We start from the raw sequence: 20,193 nt of genomic DNA, 5'->3' as shown, positions 1-20,193 counted from the left end.
GAGCGTCCGTCTGTGTCATGTTTACGGCGACAGCCACTTTTCGCGCTATCTATGAAAAGCTGCACACGCAGGCAAACCCCAACATTCGGATTTGAATAATTTTTATTCCAAATTTCATTTCGCAATCAGAATATTCTACACTAAACTGTCAAGAATTAATTAAACTGTCGTTCGTATTTAAAAATGTGACATAAATAATATAAATGTAGTTTTATCGTATGTAATTGTCAAGTGCCTCTTAGCATTGCTGAAATGTTCAACAATTATTTTTCGTGACAGACGGCATATGTTGCTCGGAGCTTTGGTTATGAATGAAATACAGCACAATTAACCTTTTTAAAGTCCATGAAATAAATTAAATTGATTGATTAACTTTTCCTGTAACTAAGGACAGCTACTTTTACTTTATTAACTTAATTGTTTTGAGCACTGGAGCCGGGTATTTTTGTTTGTATACCATAAGTATTAACATGTACCTTCTATAGGATGAGTGGAGTAGAAGTCTCTTCTTCGCTTCATTTCATCTGTAAAAAAAAAAAAAAGTATTGTTATCTCCATAAAACACATATTTGTCTACTGATATTTCATTTATAAAATACAAACGAATTATTTCTATGAAACACAAATCTATTGGTATTTCATACACAAAACACGTATGTATTGTTGTTAAATCTACAAAAACAAATACTTGTTCGTTTTGAATTTCGCGCAAAGCTACTAGAGGGCTATCTGTGCTAGCCGTCCCTAATTTAGCAATGTAAGACTAGAGGGAAGGCAGCTAGTCATCACCACCCACCGCCAACTCTTGGGCTACTCTTTTACCAACAAATAGTGGGATTGACCGTAACATTATAACGCCCCCACGGCTGAGAGAGCGAGCATGTTTGGTGTGACGGGGATTTGAACCCGCGACCCTCAGATTACGAGTCGAGTGCCTCATCCAACTGGCCATGCTGGGCCCAAAACAAATATATTGTTATTCTATAAAACACAAGTGTATTGATTTAATCTATAAAACAAATATATTCTATTCTATAAAGTACAACTGTAATAATTATCTTCTCTACAGGTGTTTCCAACAAAAGATTAAAGTACAAAAGTTCTACATTAATATTTTAAAAATATTGTCCAGTTTGACTTTCCAGGTAACGAGCACCTCCTGGTGTAGAGTGATTACATTAATAATAATATGGAAATGTGAATGTACGAGATACTTTCAGCTACACTCAATGGAGCTGGATATCTGTAACAAGCTGTACGAATCACACGTCATCTAATGATTTTATAATTCTCACACGTAGAATAATCAGTATTCTTAACCCTAGGATAATCACTCTCACTGAAGTGCTGGAACCGAACACATTATTCTCGCCTTTAATTTAATTAAACATATGCACGAATTCCAGAACTAATATTTAAAAACCTAGAGGTTAGAGTACTCAACTCGCCATCTGTGAGTCCTAGATTTGAATTCCACCTTTTCGGTTATGGGAGCATTATAATGTAACAACATATTCCACTGTTCGTTGGTAAAAAGTAGCCTAAGAGTTGGCCCAAGCTCTAAATTAGGAACAGCTTGTGCAGATAGCCCCTGAGTAGCTTTGTGCAAAAAACAAAACAAACACAACCATAATAAGAAACTTAGGCCTAAATCTAACATGATCGGAATATTTTTACTGTATCGATAGATTAGCAACATAAATATACATATCGGTGTAAGAAGTTCACTCTTTCAGTGAAGTAACATGTTAACTTGATTTATGGGTATATTTCTCATTATGTTCGGATAAATAAGGTCGTAATAATCTTTCAGATACGATTACTTGAGTAATAATACCATTGTTTCCGACTTTCCGATAAATATATTGACTGGTATGATACACAGCACTAAAAGCTTCTGGTATTATACTCCAAGGAAACGCTTCAATGCATTTCGTAAGAAAGACTTCCCATGTTAATACCGTAGCGAATCTTCGCAGGTGTGCCCTGTGATTCTTTGCATACACGCGTGCACGTGTGATTCATGCGATAGGACATGTAAATCGCTATGAGTACTTACAGTTGGTTTGTTTCTAGTTAAGTTCAAAGCTATAAAATAGGCTGTCTGTTGCAAGCTCACAAACCAAACGTTTCAAAAGATTCCAGCCACACCTCAAAATAAATACCTACTTCGATTTAAAATGGTTGAAGAAAACTGATATAATGGCAATGACATATCAGTTCCCTCTTTCGACATCTGTGTTTTTCATCTACTTAAAAAAGGCATGGGCTTTGATTCTGTCTGGAGCTTTGGATGTGGAATGAGGAATAATAGCAAGCCATTAAATAAAACCAAATATCTTTTTATTCATTGTTTTCTTAGGATAGACGAATCTGGATCTGACAACAACCTGGATGTTTCTCTGGTTGCGACGGATCCATCTCAGTCGAGAAGAACAATGGTCTAGTATCGCTAATAGGCCTGTTTTAACTAGCTGGAACTTGGTCCTTAGGTAACAGTTAAACGAGAAATGGATGCTATATCATTTTGTGACATCATGTTTTTATAAAAAGTCCACTGTGTCCAGTAATCAGAATAATAACAGACAGAACCTTCTACGGCAACCCAGAATCTGAACTGAAGCAGATTGAACAACACTGTAATGATTCAGAGTGTTGTCTCAAAGACATAAGAGACAATCCTAGAGAGCTCGCTTAACTTATAGATCCTCTGCAAGAGTAGTGGCGATCTATTCCACCAGATTTATATCAACAGTTGATGTTGGTATCATACTAACTCTGGAATGGGATGGAACGGTATTATATTGTTGGTCGATTTTATTTTATTAGCAACGGTTAAAGAGGGCAACTAATGTCTTGTCGTATTGTGATGTGTTGAGCAATGCTACAGTGCTCGAATTGGCGAAATTCGACTGGAAAGTACCATATATTTTTTATTATGAGGATACACAACTCATTTTGTCCATTATGAGTTTAAAACAAATAACGTCTATATTTTGCCAACGTCAATCCAGACGAACCCCAACTAAGTCCAAATGAGCAACTTTTGGACGCATTTAATGCCAGCTGGTGAAAAGATGTCAACATCTCATTACGACTGAAAATTCTTTTCGAACAAGCAGCTGTCAAGGCTGCCAATTTGTATCAACAGTTGACGACAGATGTTAACTCCAAAGTCTAAGCTGCGACTATAACGCTATAGTTACTTATCAATCCATTCCGGACCTCGAAAGATCTTGAAGACTTTGATTGAGAATTCCTCTAATGATTTAATAGAAATTTTATGAAATAACTACTCTGGAGTACTTGTGTTTGAATTTGTTCGTTTAGGTACATCGAGCGTAAACAGTGATACTTCTTGATTTTTTTTTTTTCCGGTATCAAGGAAAAGATAATATTTCTATGTGAGATGTGTTAGACTCACAAGGGCCCAATTCGTTAGAAATCATTGGATTACACAACCTATTTGAGCAATAAATCATTGGATTACACAACATATTTGAGCAAGAAATCGCTGGCTAACACAACCTATTTGACAAGTTACACATGCAATCACGAAAGGAAGCAGATATGAAACAAATATCTTTATTTTTTTGAAACAAAGAGAAAAGTTGATGTATTAACAATACGTGGGTGAACTCATACAAGAAATAATTACTTGATTAAATAAGACGTGATTTTGTACTTACTTTGAAAGAGGCCAGGAACCAGTTTGTACACAATATCTTGCAGAGTTTTGTCAGCTCTATACAAAATAGGAAAATATACATATGTTATGAGCATTGTAAAAACAGTAATTTGTCAGTTCTATGAGAAACGTTGAAAATCGCACCCATCTTATGAGCAAAATAGACACAATATTCTTGTCAACCTAGACGTAACATTGTTCATGCGAGAAGCCATCAAAAAGAATTCCATGGTTTATTTAGACTGTGACCTAGAGGTATTAATATTCAGAAATATAATTAAATCATCTCTGTGTATTAAGCAACATAGGTCTGTTAACTATACGTTACAATATTTAGTAGAAAGTTAACTAAGTTCACAAACACTGACTTAGTTACCTGATGTTCAACAGAGGGCGTGTCTTGTGTACTTGGACTTCACAAATCGGGCAAAACTTGTTGGTGTCCAAATAACGTACGATGCAGGTTTTACAAACTAGAAGGATGGTTAAAAACATTATTTTGTTAATAACACAAAACCTCTGTATATAACGTTTAGTCTGCACGTTTCCAGTAAGGAATGGAACAACACCAGAGTGTCATCAAGGAAACAGTCGAGACACCTAAATTATCCGAGTTGTGGATAACAATATTTTTATATATTTCGACCACAATTTTACAACACGAATTTGTGTATAATTAATTTTTGTTTGTTGTTGTTTTTTATTTCGTGCAACTCTACGCGAGCGGAGGAAAGGCAACTGGTTATCACTTGGGCTACTCTTTTAACAGCGAATAGTGGGATTGACTGTCACTTTATAACGCCCCAACGACTGAAAGGGCGAGATTTTGGTGTGACGGGGATTTGAGCCTGCAACTCTCAGATTACCAACGAATAGTGGAATTGACTGTCTCCTTTTAAAGCCCCCATGGCAAAAAGGGTGAAATGTTTGGTATGACGGGGATTCGAACCTACGCCCCCCAGATTACGAGTCGAGGGCCACCAACCACCAAGTCTGGTCAGAGCCCGATGTCCCCGAAAGGAGGACTATATTCAACCATTGTTTGATGCTATGTCTGTATGTGTATTTTATTATAGCAAAGCCACATCAAGATATCTGCTGTGTCCACCGAAGTGAATCGAGCCCCTAATTTTAGCGTTATTAACCCATAGTCTTACCGCTGTTCCAACGGGGGACTTAATGCTATGTGATAAATTGTTTTAATATAAGCAGAGCATGTAATACTGTAGTTATTTACACTTGTAGTCGTGTATCATTGTGTATATTAAATTCAAGTAAACTTAGAAGAAATATGGCACATAACTAAAAATTAGATTACCGACAACTAAGATAAAAAGTGTGAGATTGGTTGTTAGAAACATAAATGGAGCATGCAATTCGATCAGTTTTTAATAATTAATGTATTAAAAACATAAGAGTAACTTACAACGAGTAAGGGGCGCTAAATATTCCTCTTACGTTTTTATTGTAAGGGGGAATCACCCCTTTACAGTTTCACAATAATTGTATGTTTAGGCATGCTCTTAATGAGCATACAAACCACTCTTTGCTCAAGCCCTTCCCTACCCCTCCATATCTCTTAAAGACCAAACTGGGCTTCTATTATTTATTGCCCTTGGAGTATGTGGTCCAGCATGGTCAGGTGGTTAGGGTGCTCGACTCATAATTTGAAGGTCTCTAGTTCGAATCCCCATCAAAATTTCTCTCGCACTTTCAGCTGTGTGGACGATATAATGTGACGATCAATCCCAGTATTCGTTGGTAAAAAGAGTAGTCCACCAAGAATTGGCAGTGGTTAGTGATGACTAGTTGCCTTCCCTCTAGTCTTACACTGCAAAATTAGGGACGGCTAGCGCATATAGCTCTCATTTAGCTTTGCGCGAAATTCAAAAACAAACAAACCTTGGTGTATCTCACAACCAGGTTTCAACTGTTGTTACAAACAAGCATGAACTAAATTTTTGCTTGTAAACTAAAGGTTAAGTGAAAACATGACAATATTAACAATTGGTTTTAAAATGACGAAAATTAGATATTTTTGGATTGGTCACCAAAAGCAAAAATAAGAGGGAGAGTAAGGAGACATTAGTTTCTCATAACTCTCTGCTCCATCCCATTCGTTACATATTATCGGGCAAAACTACGTAACGGTTATCTATCTGTGTAAAATCATCCTTAATTTTTTAATTAATAGACTACAGTCAAAAGCATTCACCGCCAGTGCTTAGGCTATTAATCGAATAGTGGGATTTGACTGTTTCTTTGGTTTGTTTTGTTTTGAATTTCGTGCAAAACTACAAGAGAGCTACCTGTGCCAGTCGACCATAATTTAGCAGTGTAAGACTAGAGGGAAGGCAGCTAGTCATCACCACCTACCGCCAACACTTGGGCTACCCTTTTACCATCGTCTTGACCGTTACATTATAACGCCCCCACGACTGAAATGGCGAGCATATTTGGTGAGACGTGGGACTGCTTCTTTCTTAATGCAACAAGAATATACAGAATCAAAACAGCAACGTCACTCGAACAATAAATCTTTGGATTCGAAATACGCAGTACGGGCACTGCTGTATTTGGATAACAATTACAGCTTTCAGTCATTGCAGTCAGGTTCAGCGTAATGAAATTAAAACATATTACAAAATAGCCTTAAATAGAAGACTTTTTTTTCTATGTGAATCTCATGCAAAGCTAGTGACACGAACATTAGTTGGATTTTATGCAGAGAAATATTAAGTTGTTTTAGCATATACCCAAAACTGTCTGACTGTTTTTTTGTTTGGAATTACAAAGTTACATAATGACTATCTGCGCTCTGCCCACCATGAGTATCAAAACTCGGTGTTTAGCGGTATGAGTCCGCAGACATGACGCTGTGCCAATGAGGGGGGAGAGCGTGACCAAACTAATACCCTGCGTCCATAAGCGATACCATCTATAAACGTTGAGCTATGCTAAATTATGACATAATGAATAACAATAGCAATGACTACTAAATATTACGACTAACCAATGGAAAGCTTGCAAATCACTTTTATCCCGAATCTTTTGTCTTTAATTAATAACATCAGTAACGATGAATGTTCGTTCACAAGCCACGTGTTGCTATTAATGAAATCGATGACCACACAGAAACGTTATGGAGGATTCATTTACTAGAACAATACGTAATTAATTAATTAACAAACGAGTCAGCACGTGTGCAGAATATTAATCAATACACACGCGGAGCAGTGGGGTGAGACACGATAACTTACATGTGATCCAATTTCACGTGAGTTGCACCCGCCGCGTGTCCCGAAAGAAAACAAGATATAGAGTTTCCACCAATAAACTTCAGAGCCGTCGGAACTAAGAGTGCTGTAGCACGCCCTGTTTTATGTATTTGACTCATATGGCAACTGTACGAATTTTGGGGGATATCCCCCCAACAACTTTCATTATAAAATCTGCATGTCTAGCCAAACATCCTCAATTTGAAATTGCTTCTTACACTATAGAACATCAACGTACAAGAGGAGAAAATTATTGTAAATAAACGTTCATGCTCGAAATTTCAGTAACTAAACGACTTCTCCTCCGAGATCACAATGAAGGGATGTGTTTGATAACGTAATAAGAGAACTTTGATAATCAACACTAGGGGACTGAGCGTGAAACTCTTGGTATACGTAAAAACACCTTGGTACTCCATTCTATAAACTCGTATATATCAAAACATTACTTTCGCAATCAAAAACATTTAGAAAAGTAATTATTTTATCAAATAACGAATACAACAGTGGTGCACAAAGTCCGCCCCGCGACGAGTCGCCGAGTGGCCCGCGATGTCCAAAGGGAAAGTCAAACATAAAGAGTTCGCGCCTAATCTAATGCATTAGATTAGATACTGGATGGTTTCATATTTATGTCGAGCAATAAAGAAAATTTAATAAGCAAATCTCCTTAATGCACAGGTGCAATGATGTAAATTTTCGTAATTACGAAATTTCACGCGTTCCAATTGTTCTTAGAGATTTACATACAAACCCCATTTTGATATTATTTCGTAACAAAAACGGCAGCTAATCGTAAAAGAAATGTTGACGATGAAAACCGGCAGTTTCATGATGATTGGACTGCGCAATACTGTTTTGTTCAACAACAGAAGAACGTGATTTGTCTGCTGTGTCATTCGACAGTAGCAGTGGCGAAGGTATCCCAATATAAAGCGTCATTATTAGTCAAAGCATAAAGATTTCCACAACGTTGTCGGTGATGAACGAACAGCTGGAACTGAATCTCTGCGGCGGTCGCTCAATCACCAGCAGAACATTTTCTCAAAGCAGTCAGCAGATTTAGATGCAGCATGTGAGGTCAGTTACGATATTTCGTTGATGATAGGGAAATCTTGCCGACCGTTCACTAATGGTGATTTTGTCAAGCAATGTATGATTACTGCATCGGAAAAGTTGTGTCCGAAAGCAGTTCGCAAGCTACAGACGGTGGCTTTGAATCGCATGATAGTTCAACGAAGAATTTCACACCTCTCAGCAGACGTGACAAGGCAACTTACAAATAAAGCAGCCAACTTTGTCTACTTCTCTTTGGCAGCAGACGAGTCGACTGACATCAGTTCAACAGCACAGCTACTAGTTTTTGTTCGTGGTGTGTCGTCATCATTTGATATCACAAGGAACTAATTGGCATTGATTCCACGAAGGGTCAGACAACTGAGTCTGCTCTATTCGAGGAGACAGTACGACTGTGTAGTAGTGTTTCATTCGATTTCACGAAACTGGTAAGTGTGACAACTGATGGAGCACTAGCCATGACCGAAGAAAGTAACGGGCTGGTATCACTGTTACTGAAGCATCGAGGAAAGCAGAACAGAAAGTTGGTGAAGTTGCACTGTATTATTCATCAACAGAACCTGTGCAGTAAAGAAATTGGTTTTCAGGCACTGACGGCATTAGTGACGAAAACCATTAATTTCATAAAATCACGACGGCTCAATCACCGTCAGTTTCGAAGTCTTCTTGAAGAAATTGATTCAGATTATGGTGACCTTGTGTATCACTGTGAAGTACGCTGGCTGAGTCTAGGGAAGATGCTCAGAATATTCTGGGAGTTGATTGATGAGATGATAAAATTCCTCAGAAGCAAGAACAAAGATACAGAAGTGATTTCCATGACTTATCCAGCATGGCAAGCTGATTTGACCTTTCTGGTCGACATGACACAACACTTGAATGATCTGAATTTGAAGTTGCAAGGCAAAAATACGCTTGTCTGTCAGCTTGCAAATCACGTTTCACCTTTCAGGACAAAGTTGCAGTTGTTCCTGTAGCAAGCAGCATCAGGCAACTTCGTGCACTTTCCCACTTTTCAGTCACAGCTACAGAAAAATCAAGACATTGACACATAAGTTTATGTTGGGAAGCTAGATATCTTGATTCAATCCTTCAACTCATGGTTTCATGACTTTGACCAATGCAGATTGTTGATGAAACTTTTTACTGATCCATTCAGTGTATCAGTGGATAATTTATCAGCAGAATATCAGCTCGAACTTACTGATCTCCATGCATCTGATGAACTGCGTGCTATTTACCGAGAAAACAGTTTGCTTGACTTCTACAAAACGTTGCCTGATACATTTGTTAATCTGAAAGAGAACGCACTTGTCCACACCAGCATGTTTGACAGCACGTACTGCTGCGAACAAGCTTTCTCGCATATGAAACTGAACAAAAACAACACTTGCAATCAGCTGACTGATGATCATCTGGAAGCAGTCTTGCGTCTTTCAACGTCAAACATCAAGCCGGACATTACTAAGCTGGTAGATGACATGCAGCACCATCCATTGCACTGACTTTGTGACAGTTGATGTATCATAACATTTCTTAGAATGATGTGCAAACTCTTTGATGTAATCGTTATTGGTGTGTTCTTAAATGTGATGTCCATCTTGTGTGAAACAACTGTGGGACGATTTTAATATTCACTTTTTTGTGGCCCCCAACGGTTACGAGAAGTCTGTTTGTGGCCCCTGACTCAAAAAGTTTGTGCACCACTGGAATATAATGTTTAAAAATACACGATAATGATTTTATTATAACTGGTAAACTACACTGTACCCAAAAACGTCTGCATGAAAATGCTGATAACGAATTATTAAAACCAGTATACGAAAACTGGGAAGGAAATATAGATTATGGATGCCATAAATTAGTATGGGGCTGTTTACAATAAAATACTGGTCTTCAGATATGTGCGTTAATAAACAAAACGCTCTGTGACCTGTTTCGCAGTTCTCTTTCAACAAGATAGTTTCCCCCCCCCACCCACTGAGACCAGCAAGTTAAGTTTACGGATTTACAATGCTAAAATCAGGGGTTCCATTCCCTCGGTGGACACAACAGATAGTTCGATGTGGCTTTGGTATGAGAAACACACTTGCATAAGAAGACACGTCAAAATCAATATTTTAGACGTCACAACTAAAAACAATTTCAACAAATATTGATGTAAGTATTCACAGCCGTAAATTTTTACTGGGGGCGTGTCCCCCACATTATTCAAAAAATAAAAAAATAGAATACCTTTATGCGTATCCTATCTAAATAAAGTGTCTGTCTACATACTTTTGAAAACAAAGTTACATCATTATATGTTTGTTTTGAATTTCGCGTAAAGCTACACGAAGGCTATCTACGGTAGCTCTCCCTAATTTAGCAGTGTAAGACTAGAGTGAAGGCAGCTAGTCATCACCACTCACCGCCAACTCTTGGGTTACTCTTTTACCAACAAATAGAGGGATTGACTGCACATTATAACACATCCCCGGTTGAAAAGGCGAGCATGTTTGGTATGACGGAAATTCGAACCCGCGACTTTCGGATTACGAGTCGAGTGACTTAACCACCTGGCCATGACGGGACACATTATACATAATACAGTTTATAAGAGTGTGTTTTTCTTATACCAAAGCTACGTCAGGCTATCTCTTGTGTTCACCGAGGGGAATCAAGCCCCTGATTTTAGCATTGTAAATCCGAAGATTTAGCGCCTTCCAACCGGGGAATAATTTTATACGATCAATGAAATTTTTTCTTTAAAATTGACAAACAATATGAAACTTTCCTAGAGTTAGTTTTTTTATAAATCAATAAATTCCCTCAAAACCGATGAAAGCACGATGCCACAATTTATGTACGAGATGAGGAGTTGCATCGACTTGAAAACACGCCATATGCCACGAATCTCGTGCAACACGGGGAGTTTGAAGTGAGAATGTGATGGTTGACACGCGCTGGAGAAACGAAACTCAGAGAAAACTTGCTACTGATTTCTGATTACTGATTATGGTTATACCCAAGCTATGTGTTGAAAGATCTCTAACAACATAATGACACAAAACAATCTACTGATGCGAATTCCTAACGGAGATCAAATATTTTAAGTTTCTTTGGGGACCCATTCGTTATATTATTAAATAATTGTGGTACTTAAGGCATTTTTCGTGGCGAATCAGGAATGCCACAAGAACAGATTAAAACGGACGACAGAAAGGATATGCCTGACTTCCAACTAACAACAATGCATAGATTAGAAGCCACATTCGAAGTATTCTGGTTTCATTTACTATTATTCAGACATTGTTTCGGATAAAACAACTTTGATCAATCACCAAATAAAGTAAGTTGGAAAATATATGAGTGGACCAGTGGCAAGTTCACGAGTTTGCAACATTAATATTCAAAATTAAATTTTCCCATATGTGAAATCAAGTGGTCAGGGCACTTGTCTTGCAATCTAAGAGTCGCAAGTTCAAATCTCCGACCCACTAAACATGCTCGCCCTTTCAGCCGTTCATCCCACTATTAATTAGTAAAAGAGTTGGCGGTGAATGGTGATGACCATTTGTCCTCGCCCGCGTCGCGCCAAACATGCTCGCCCTCCCAGCCGTGGGGGCGTTATAATGTGACGGTCAATCCCACTATTCGTTGGTAAAAGAGTAGCCCAAGAGTTGGCGGTGGGTGGTGATGACTAGCTGCCTTCCCTCTAGTCTTACACTGCTAAATTAGGGACGGCTAGCACAGATAGCCCTCGAGTAGCTTTGTGCGAAATTCCAAAACAAACAAACTATTTGTCCTCCCTCTAGTCTTTCACTGCTAAATTAGAAACGTCTAGCCCAGATAAACCGCATTTAGTTTTGTGCAATATTCAAAACAAACGAACGATCATCCCTTAAAAAATTCAGGTCTACTTTTCGAAGCGCCAGGATTCCAATCTTCTACTTCAATACAAAACACTATACCATCAGAGTGTTTTCGATCTTTGGAATCTACGTATTTTACGAACATCATGAATGAAGCCTTTATTTTATTATTATTATTGTTATTCATTCCGTACGATTTCGGAAACTATCATTTCTTAGGGCAAGTATTCGTGCTTTTACGTTTTTCTCCTAGTGGAACAGCAGTAGCTCTACGCTAAAATTCGGGGTTTTATTTCCCTCAGTGGACACAACAGGTAACCCAAAGTGGCTTTGCTCTAAACTAATAAAAAGTATTCATGTACATTTCGGAGTAGCCAAATAAAAGCTTTCATATTTTCAAAAGATACGTCACTACCTTTATACTTACAGGAATGGAGACACTCGGTAACAGTCGTGGCATCCACGAAGTAGCCACCACACAACACACAAGTCAAGTATGGGTTCACGTCCACCAGAGACAGTCGGGATGGCCGATTCATGGCCGCACTGAAATAGCGAGAGAAAGAACAAAAAAAAGTCTGTTGTCAAAACAATAAAAACAAAACGTGTCTTCTACAGATAAGATGAAACTCAGTCTCTTAGACTTGAGAAAATAAAGATAATTCTTTATTATAAACCAAATATCTCAAAAATAAAGGAATTTATAAGAAATTCTAAAATGTGTGAGAGATTGAGAAAATGTTTTATTAGATTGTAGTAAATACTGTGACGAACTAACTGTGTTAGAGACAGTAGCATATGTTAAACAGTAACGAGCGTTGTGTTCTATTATAGAAAATACTGTAACCAGTGAATTGTGTTAGAGATAATGACATTTGTTATATAGTAACAAACATTGTGTTTTATTAGAGTATATTAAATCACAAGTTAATTGTGTTGAAAATAAAGGCTTGCTGACGAAAACGTTCGTTTCAGTTTTTAAATAATATACAGAAAGCTAAATCTGTTTGCTATAAAGATATACTGTAGGGCATGGGTTGCAAAACTTTCTTAGCACAAAGTCTTCAAAAACATTCCATATTCTATCTTAGGTCCCTCAACCAATGAATTTACAGGTACAGTGGAGCTTAACAGTAATGTGTAAATGCTACAACTTGCATAACAATGTCTTAGAGAGATAAATTTCGTGAGAGTGTAGGGTTCACTAAGATGTGTTGAAGGTTAATTAATCACTCTTTATAATAATGGTGTTTCAAGCCACATGTTGCCGTTTTTAAACTATCCCATCTTCCATTATCCGTACACACGTTCATGGGTACGGACTAATCCGGGATTATCCAAATCCCCATTGCTACTGTGACAAGTTTCTCGTACCCAAATGGGTCAGTGGTAAGTTCACAAACTTGCAATAGTAAATCTCGGGGTTTGATTCTCCGTGGTCAGCAGAGCGCACATAGCTTTTGTGGCTAAAACAAACAAACAAACAAAGACGAGTTTGTTTCAGCGACATTGAAGTCAAACTTAAACCACAGTTAAGTAGAACAAATACATTGAAACTATGAAACTACTTTAGGATGCCTGACAAGTGTGCGATCGAGTGGAATTATTGTCATTCGACTTTATAAAAACATTGATTTCAATTCGTGGCTGGAAGCCTGCCTGTTAACTTTTGTTTATTATGAGCGTTATAACCCCGTAAGTGTGTTGTCTCTCAATTAGTCAGTATACACTAAAATGACGTCACATAAGAAACGCTTAAACGTTGCAACTATACTATCGTAACGTCAGTAAAATGTGCCCATGCCATGAATCACGAGAAGAATTATGCACTCTGTAGGCTACAACACATGAACTTCAAAAGCAAGAAATAAAAATATCAGTTGTTCTTAATGTTGATTGTATTTACTCTTGAAACAAATCATTTTCAGGAACCCCACGGAAGTACCTCTAGTAGTGAGAAACCTCTTCCAAACTGGTGTTATATACATCACGTTTAATTTCTATCAGTTACTTTAATTCATTGAACAAGTTTAGAACTTACAAATACATTCAAAGGTAGGCGGTAAAATCTAGGAAATGGTTTAACGTTTAATAACACTTTCAGCTTTTGTAATACTTCACAGTTGCACCTCTACTTCACATAGCTAATAGTTTTATCTTCCAATAGACCAGCAGAGAAAAATGTTGAACTATGCGTCATATCCAAAATTAAATGTAATTTCGATTCAGTGTACGTTCTTATATGTAAACCATTTTCAGTTTTTTTTTAATATCCGAGAACTTCTCGGACATTAAATTTATTGAATAAATGGATTAATTACTCATACGAAACCTAAACATCTAATAAAATTGCTGTAAAAACCAAAACGAACTTGGTTGGGGCGATACCTGTAAATTACAGGGTGTTCCCTAAGCTCACTGGCGCTTCCGGTGGTACAGCTGTAAACAGGCGAGTTTATTAGGCTTAACAATAAACAAACAAGTCCAATCGCATCTTTACCAAGTTAATTTAGCAACGTAACGCTTTATTTCACCTTGTTCTTTTATGTTTCTTCGGAAGCTTCAGTCCCAAGCTTGAGATCTATTCACTATATTTATAGAGTCTAAATATCTATCAACGTAAGAAATTATCTGAACAACTGTAAAGCCACTTTGTTCTAAAATAATCGCTTGCCCTATCAAAATCTATCTTGTTAACAGCTGCGTATAAGCGTTACTTGACGTCACAAAGATTTGTGATTACACGGGGAGAACCGGCTTACTTCTAAACTACACTTGTCACGTGCGCACGTGGCTACTGTCGATTTTAACCCCTCCCATATCGGGACCAGGTGACATCACATATTGCTTGCTACGTTAATACCGAAAGACACCGTAATGAGTTCACGTACCGTATACACTACTATCGCGCCAATGCTACCGACACTTCTGTCCAAAAATGTAACTGTCTTTTATCTTGCAATCCTTCAATTAGTACTATCGATTTACGAAACAGCAGCTACAACAGGGATTAACTAGTGTGTTCTACTTACACAGGCGACTTCTCTGCACTTGAGATAAAGAGCGAATGTACATGAAAAACAGCACTACATCAAATAAGAAGCATGTGAGTTTTCCAACAGGTACGGCCTCAAGTTGATTGGTTAAAAAAAAGGTCGACTTTAGCCATCTTGGGGGCTATAAGAAAAACATTTCAGCGCAAGACTTAAATTTAGACCTAATGACTATGCTCGTTTTATTATGAATTCACACAGATCTATAAAAATATTGTTTATTTAGAAAATATTACAACATTCAAAACGTTCCACGAAGTGTAAAAATATCAAAAATAATATTATAATAAAATTATACAATAAAAAATAAAATATCTTGGAATCATGACGATCCCGATTTTAATTGTTAACTCAGACATATTAATGTAGACCTAACATACTAATCGTTAACTCAGACATATTAATGTAGACCTAACTTTCTAATTGTTAACTCAGATATATTAATGTTGTAGACCTAACTTTCCAATTGTTAACTCAGACATATTAATGTAGACCTAACTTTCTAATTGTTAACTCAGATATATTAATGTTGTAGACCTAACTTTCCAATTGTTAACTCAGACATATTAATGTAGACCTAACTTTCTAATTGTTAACTCAGACATATAAATGTAGATCTAACTTTCTAATTGTTAACTCAGACATATAAATGTAGATCTAACTTTCTAATTGTTAACTCAGACATATTAATGTAGATCTAACTTTCTAATCGATAACTCAGACACATTAATGTAGACCTAACATTCTAATCGATAACTCAGACATATTAATCTAGACATAACTTTCTAATTGTTAACTCAGGCATACTAATATAGACCTAACTTTCTAATTGTTAACTCAGACATACTAATATAGACCTAACTTTCTAATTGTTAACTCAGACATATTAATGTAGACCTAACTTTCTAATTGTTAACTCAGACATACTAATATAGACCAAACTTTCTAACTGTTAACTCAGACATAATAATGTAGCCCTATCTTTCTAATTGTTAACTCAGACATATTAATGTAGACCTAACTTTCTAATTGTTAACTCAGACATATTAATGTAGACCTAACTTTCCAATTGTTAACTCAGACATATTAATGTAGATCTAACTTTCTAATTGTTAACTCAGACATACTAATGTAGATCTAACTTTCTAATTGTTAACTCAGACATACTAATATAGACCTAACTTTCTAATTGTTAACTCAGACATATTAATGTAGATCTAACTTTCTAATTGTTAACTCAGACATACTAATGTAGACCTAACTTTCTAATTGTTAACTCAGACATACTAATGTAGACCTAACTTTCTAATTGTTAACTCAGACATACTAATGTAGACCTAACTTTCTAATTGTTAACTCAGACATACAAATGCGTTATTTCTTTTTTCTTGTATAATATTTCGCCAACTCCGCTGCTGCTTAGATTTTTGTTTCAGAATGAAGTGTCATTTGGTATGTATATATCTATGTATATTTATTTATTTACGTATCTAAAATATACAACTCTAATGATCTCTTTGTGTAACTAAGTAATAATAATAATAAAGAAATTTAAATGAAAATGTATAACTTTAAGCATCCGTGCCCTGTCATCATGGAGCATTCAAAGAATTCCACAGTGACCGTATTCCGAAGGTCTGTATATTCTTCCTACATTCGCATAGGTGAACATATTTGTTTACATTATCAACGTTCTGTATATTTGTTTACATTCCCAATGGCCTACATTGAGGAAAGCCTATTTTTCAAACATTTTCTTTTGCTCTAAGTTGTATATTCCATAGACAACTATGTTTCAAAAGTTTAATATTCTAGCGAGGCTATTGGTATTTTGAAAAACTAATATTTCTATAGTCAGTACGAAACTGACCAAAACAAATTTGATAGACATTCGAGTTTTGTTTTGTGTAGAATACACAGAAAACATCTGAAGTAATTAATGAAATTCTTTGCATTACTGATGGTGCTTGTGTTTACACTTTTCGTGCGACTTCCCCATAACTCAGTTGTAATTGTGAGGGTTTACAAGACTAAAGATCGTGTTTCAATACCCGCAGTGGGTAAAACTCAGATAGTCCGCTGTGTAGCTTTGACCTTAATATATGACACTCTGGACCTTAAAAGTAGTAAATTCATGGAGCCACAAGAAAACTGTTACATATAGGTGAGAAAAGATGGTCGAAAGATCAGATGGAGTCCACATGACCAATTGTAAACCCTAAAGGTAACTCACACATATATATATACAGGTGTTTCATCTATAGCTTGCATAGTGCAAACCTGCACAGATATATGTATGTATACACCTCCATTTGTTTGTCTGGATTCGAACAGAATTCCACTCAAAAGCAACTGACATATGTGAACAAGGTTGATATAGAATACAGGGTTAACATCTCTAGCTTTAAGACTGCTTCTGTTATTACACAACTATTATGACCTACAAGATTCAACAGTTTGAACAGGTTTTAACTAACACTTCTACACGCAGTTTAACGTCATACGACTTGCAACCACACATACATCAGTGAGTAATTACATCACTACTACATACAGTAAACTAAAATAACTCACACAATTTTAATGTGCTTCAAGCTGAGCCTCCTACCACAGTCAAATCAACACTACTGGAGAAGACTGCCTGGGTCCTTATATCTTAAGTGTTGGTCATCCATGTCTAGTGTTTTCTAACTGCTATGACACTATGTAACGATAATAAATATTGCTTGTTTTCAGAAGGCCGTATTAACTGTAATAAGTGATTCAAATATACATTTGGTTACACTAATGTTAACAAATGTAAGAGATATACATCAGGTTACAGTGACGTCAACAAACAAATAAAAGTATACACCATGTTACAGTGACGTTAACAAACAAGTATAGCAAGTACACACAAGTTACAGTGATGTTAATATACAAATACAACAAGTACACACAAGTTACAGACGCGTTAAGAAACAAATATAAGTACACACATATTACAGTGACGTTAATATACAAATACAACAAGTACACATAAGTTATAGTGACGTTAATATACGAATACAACAAGTACACATAAGTTATAGTGACGTTAATATACAAATACAACAAGTACACACAAGTTACAGTGACGTTAAGAAACAAATATAACAAGCATACACTATGTTACACTGACGTTAATATACAAATATACACTAGGTTACAGCAACGTTAACAAACAAACATAACCAATATACAATACTATTTAATAACATCAGGCAAGTTGCATCAGTTTATCGTAAATGTACATAGCACGTATGTAATAACTTTACGGGAGGCAACTGTCAGGTAGTTAATATATACATATATCCCAGTCTGTGCTAGTGGTAGCTATTGGACATTCCAAATATACACCAGTCTATATATAGTAACAGGAGCTAATGAATGTGGAGCTAGCTATAAAGATGGCAGCTTGTGAAAAAAATCACGTGTTTCCAGGAGTCGGAATGGTTGTAGATATAAGATGTTAGCTACTCGATGGTATTTGCTGGTTTCTTATTATAGTAATACATAGTTTTTATTTAAAGACTTATAGAGTATATATCAAAACTAACTTACTTTAACATACTCGACAAAGTGCTCGGCTTCGCTCGGGTTCTTAGATGAATATTCTATTGGTTGATTGTATGTATTTTAAAGCTATTTTAGATAAGAAAGATAGCCAAAAATGATCAACTCTATTGTTGTTGTTTTTCCCTATGCCAGATTTTTTTAACTGTTTTGTTTAATGCCATTCCCCGAAGTTTATTCATTTAAATATTTTCTAGTATTTTGAGGGTCTGTATCCATAGGGTTCAGTTGATTTTGGTTATTCCTTCTCTGTTGCCTTTGTTCCGATACCCTTTGATTGTTTCCCCTGTGTTGATTTTAACTGGATAAGAAATGTTTGTTGCGATACCCTATTGAATTTTATTCATTTTTGGTAAAATATGTCCATTTTCCCCTTATTTTTGGCCAGTTTTGGCATATTTTTGTTTTACCATTTTGTCTTTTTCAATAGTGTTTGTCAGAAAACCTCCACATATTGTTCATTAAGTAAGTGAGAATTAAACAAATACATGATACTTTTAAACAGACCTTCAGGAAGCAGAATTATGGGGATATGGGGCTACAAAAGTTGGTCAAACGTTTTCAGTGAAATCTTGGAGCTTTGGCGGTCGCATACACATAAACAGGAATATTTATCACCATAGTATACTTTAATACGTAAACAGGAATATTTATCACCATAGTATACTTTAATACGTAAACAGGAATATTTATCATCATAGTATGCTTTAGTACATAAAGAGGAATATTTATCATCACAGTATGCTTTAGTACATAAAGAGGAATATTTATCATCATAGTATGCTTTAGTACATAAAGAGGAATATTTATCATCATAGTATGCTTTAGTACATAAAGAGGAATATTTATCATCATAGTATGCTTTAGTACATAAACAGGAATATTTATCATCATAGTATGCTTTAGTACATAAACAAGAATATTTATCATCATAGTATACTTTAGTACAAAAACAAGAATATTTATCATCATAGTATGCTTTAGTACATAAACAAGAATATTTATCATCATAGTATGGTTCAGTACGTAAACAAGAATATTTATCATCATAGTATGCTTTAGTATATAAACAGTATTATTTATCGTCATAGTATGGTTTAGTACATAAACAAGAATATTTATCATCATAGTATGCTTTAGTATATAAACAGTATTATTTATCGTCATAGTATGGTTTAGTACATAAACAAGAATATTTATCATCATAGTATGCTTTATTGACATTGTTTAAAGTCTTGGATGAATCAGTACAGAAAGCTAGCTTAACGGAGTGCGCTATATGTAATATACCGTGAGGGTTATTAACATAACGTGCGATGCCTTAGCTGGTCCTAATTTACGCAAGCTCATGGACACCAGGACATGACGGATAAGTTTTAAATATTAATACTAGAAATAAACGACTTTACAACATTAAGTTGTTGTTTTTATTGAATTAAACACTCAGCGTTTCGCTTTACAACGTATTCAGGAGTGCTCATTAAAGCTCATACCGAAGCTGACAACACAAAGTTTTGTTAATTAAATAACAACATTTTTCGTGTATCTAAGTCGTTCACTCTTCATATTAATCTACACACCAATATGCACAACAGAAATTAAATAGTGAAATATGTCATACAGTTCACAGCTTGCAAATTATTTTTTCC

The 20,193-nt window shown here is 36.0% G+C and overlaps 1 protein-coding gene across 2 annotated transcripts in view; it reads right to left on the bottom strand.

Annotated features, from left to right (window-relative positions):
• LOC143233582 (uncharacterized) overlaps window positions 1–20,193 on the bottom strand; it is a 141,071-nt gene that overhangs the window by 101,524 nt on the left and 19,354 nt on the right. The window contains exons 2-6 of one of the 2 annotated variants that reach the window (XM_076469941.1): window positions 17,525–17,652; window positions 12,325–12,443; window positions 4,065–4,161; window positions 3,690–3,745; window positions 477–524 (exon numbers count right to left, since the gene is read on the bottom strand). In XM_076469941.1, the coding sequence (XP_076326056.1) occupies window positions 477–524; window positions 3,690–3,745; window positions 4,065–4,161; window positions 12,325–12,436 (313 nt within the window). In that variant the 5' untranslated portion in view covers window positions 12,437–12,443; window positions 17,525–17,652. The remainder of the gene's footprint in view (window positions 1–476; window positions 525–3,689; window positions 3,746–4,064; window positions 4,162–12,324; window positions 12,444–17,524; window positions 17,653–20,193) is intronic. The other variant, XM_076469940.1, reaches the window with a different exon arrangement.

The sequence above is a fragment of the Tachypleus tridentatus genome, chromosome 12, assembly GCF_004210375.1.
Source record: "Tachypleus tridentatus isolate NWPU-2018 chromosome 12, ASM421037v1, whole genome shotgun sequence".
Lineage (NCBI taxonomy): Eukaryota > Metazoa > Arthropoda > Merostomata > Xiphosura > Limulidae > Tachypleus > Tachypleus tridentatus.
The sequence above is the reverse complement of the archived record's forward strand: the minus strand, read 5'-3'. Positions and strand labels throughout refer to the sequence as shown.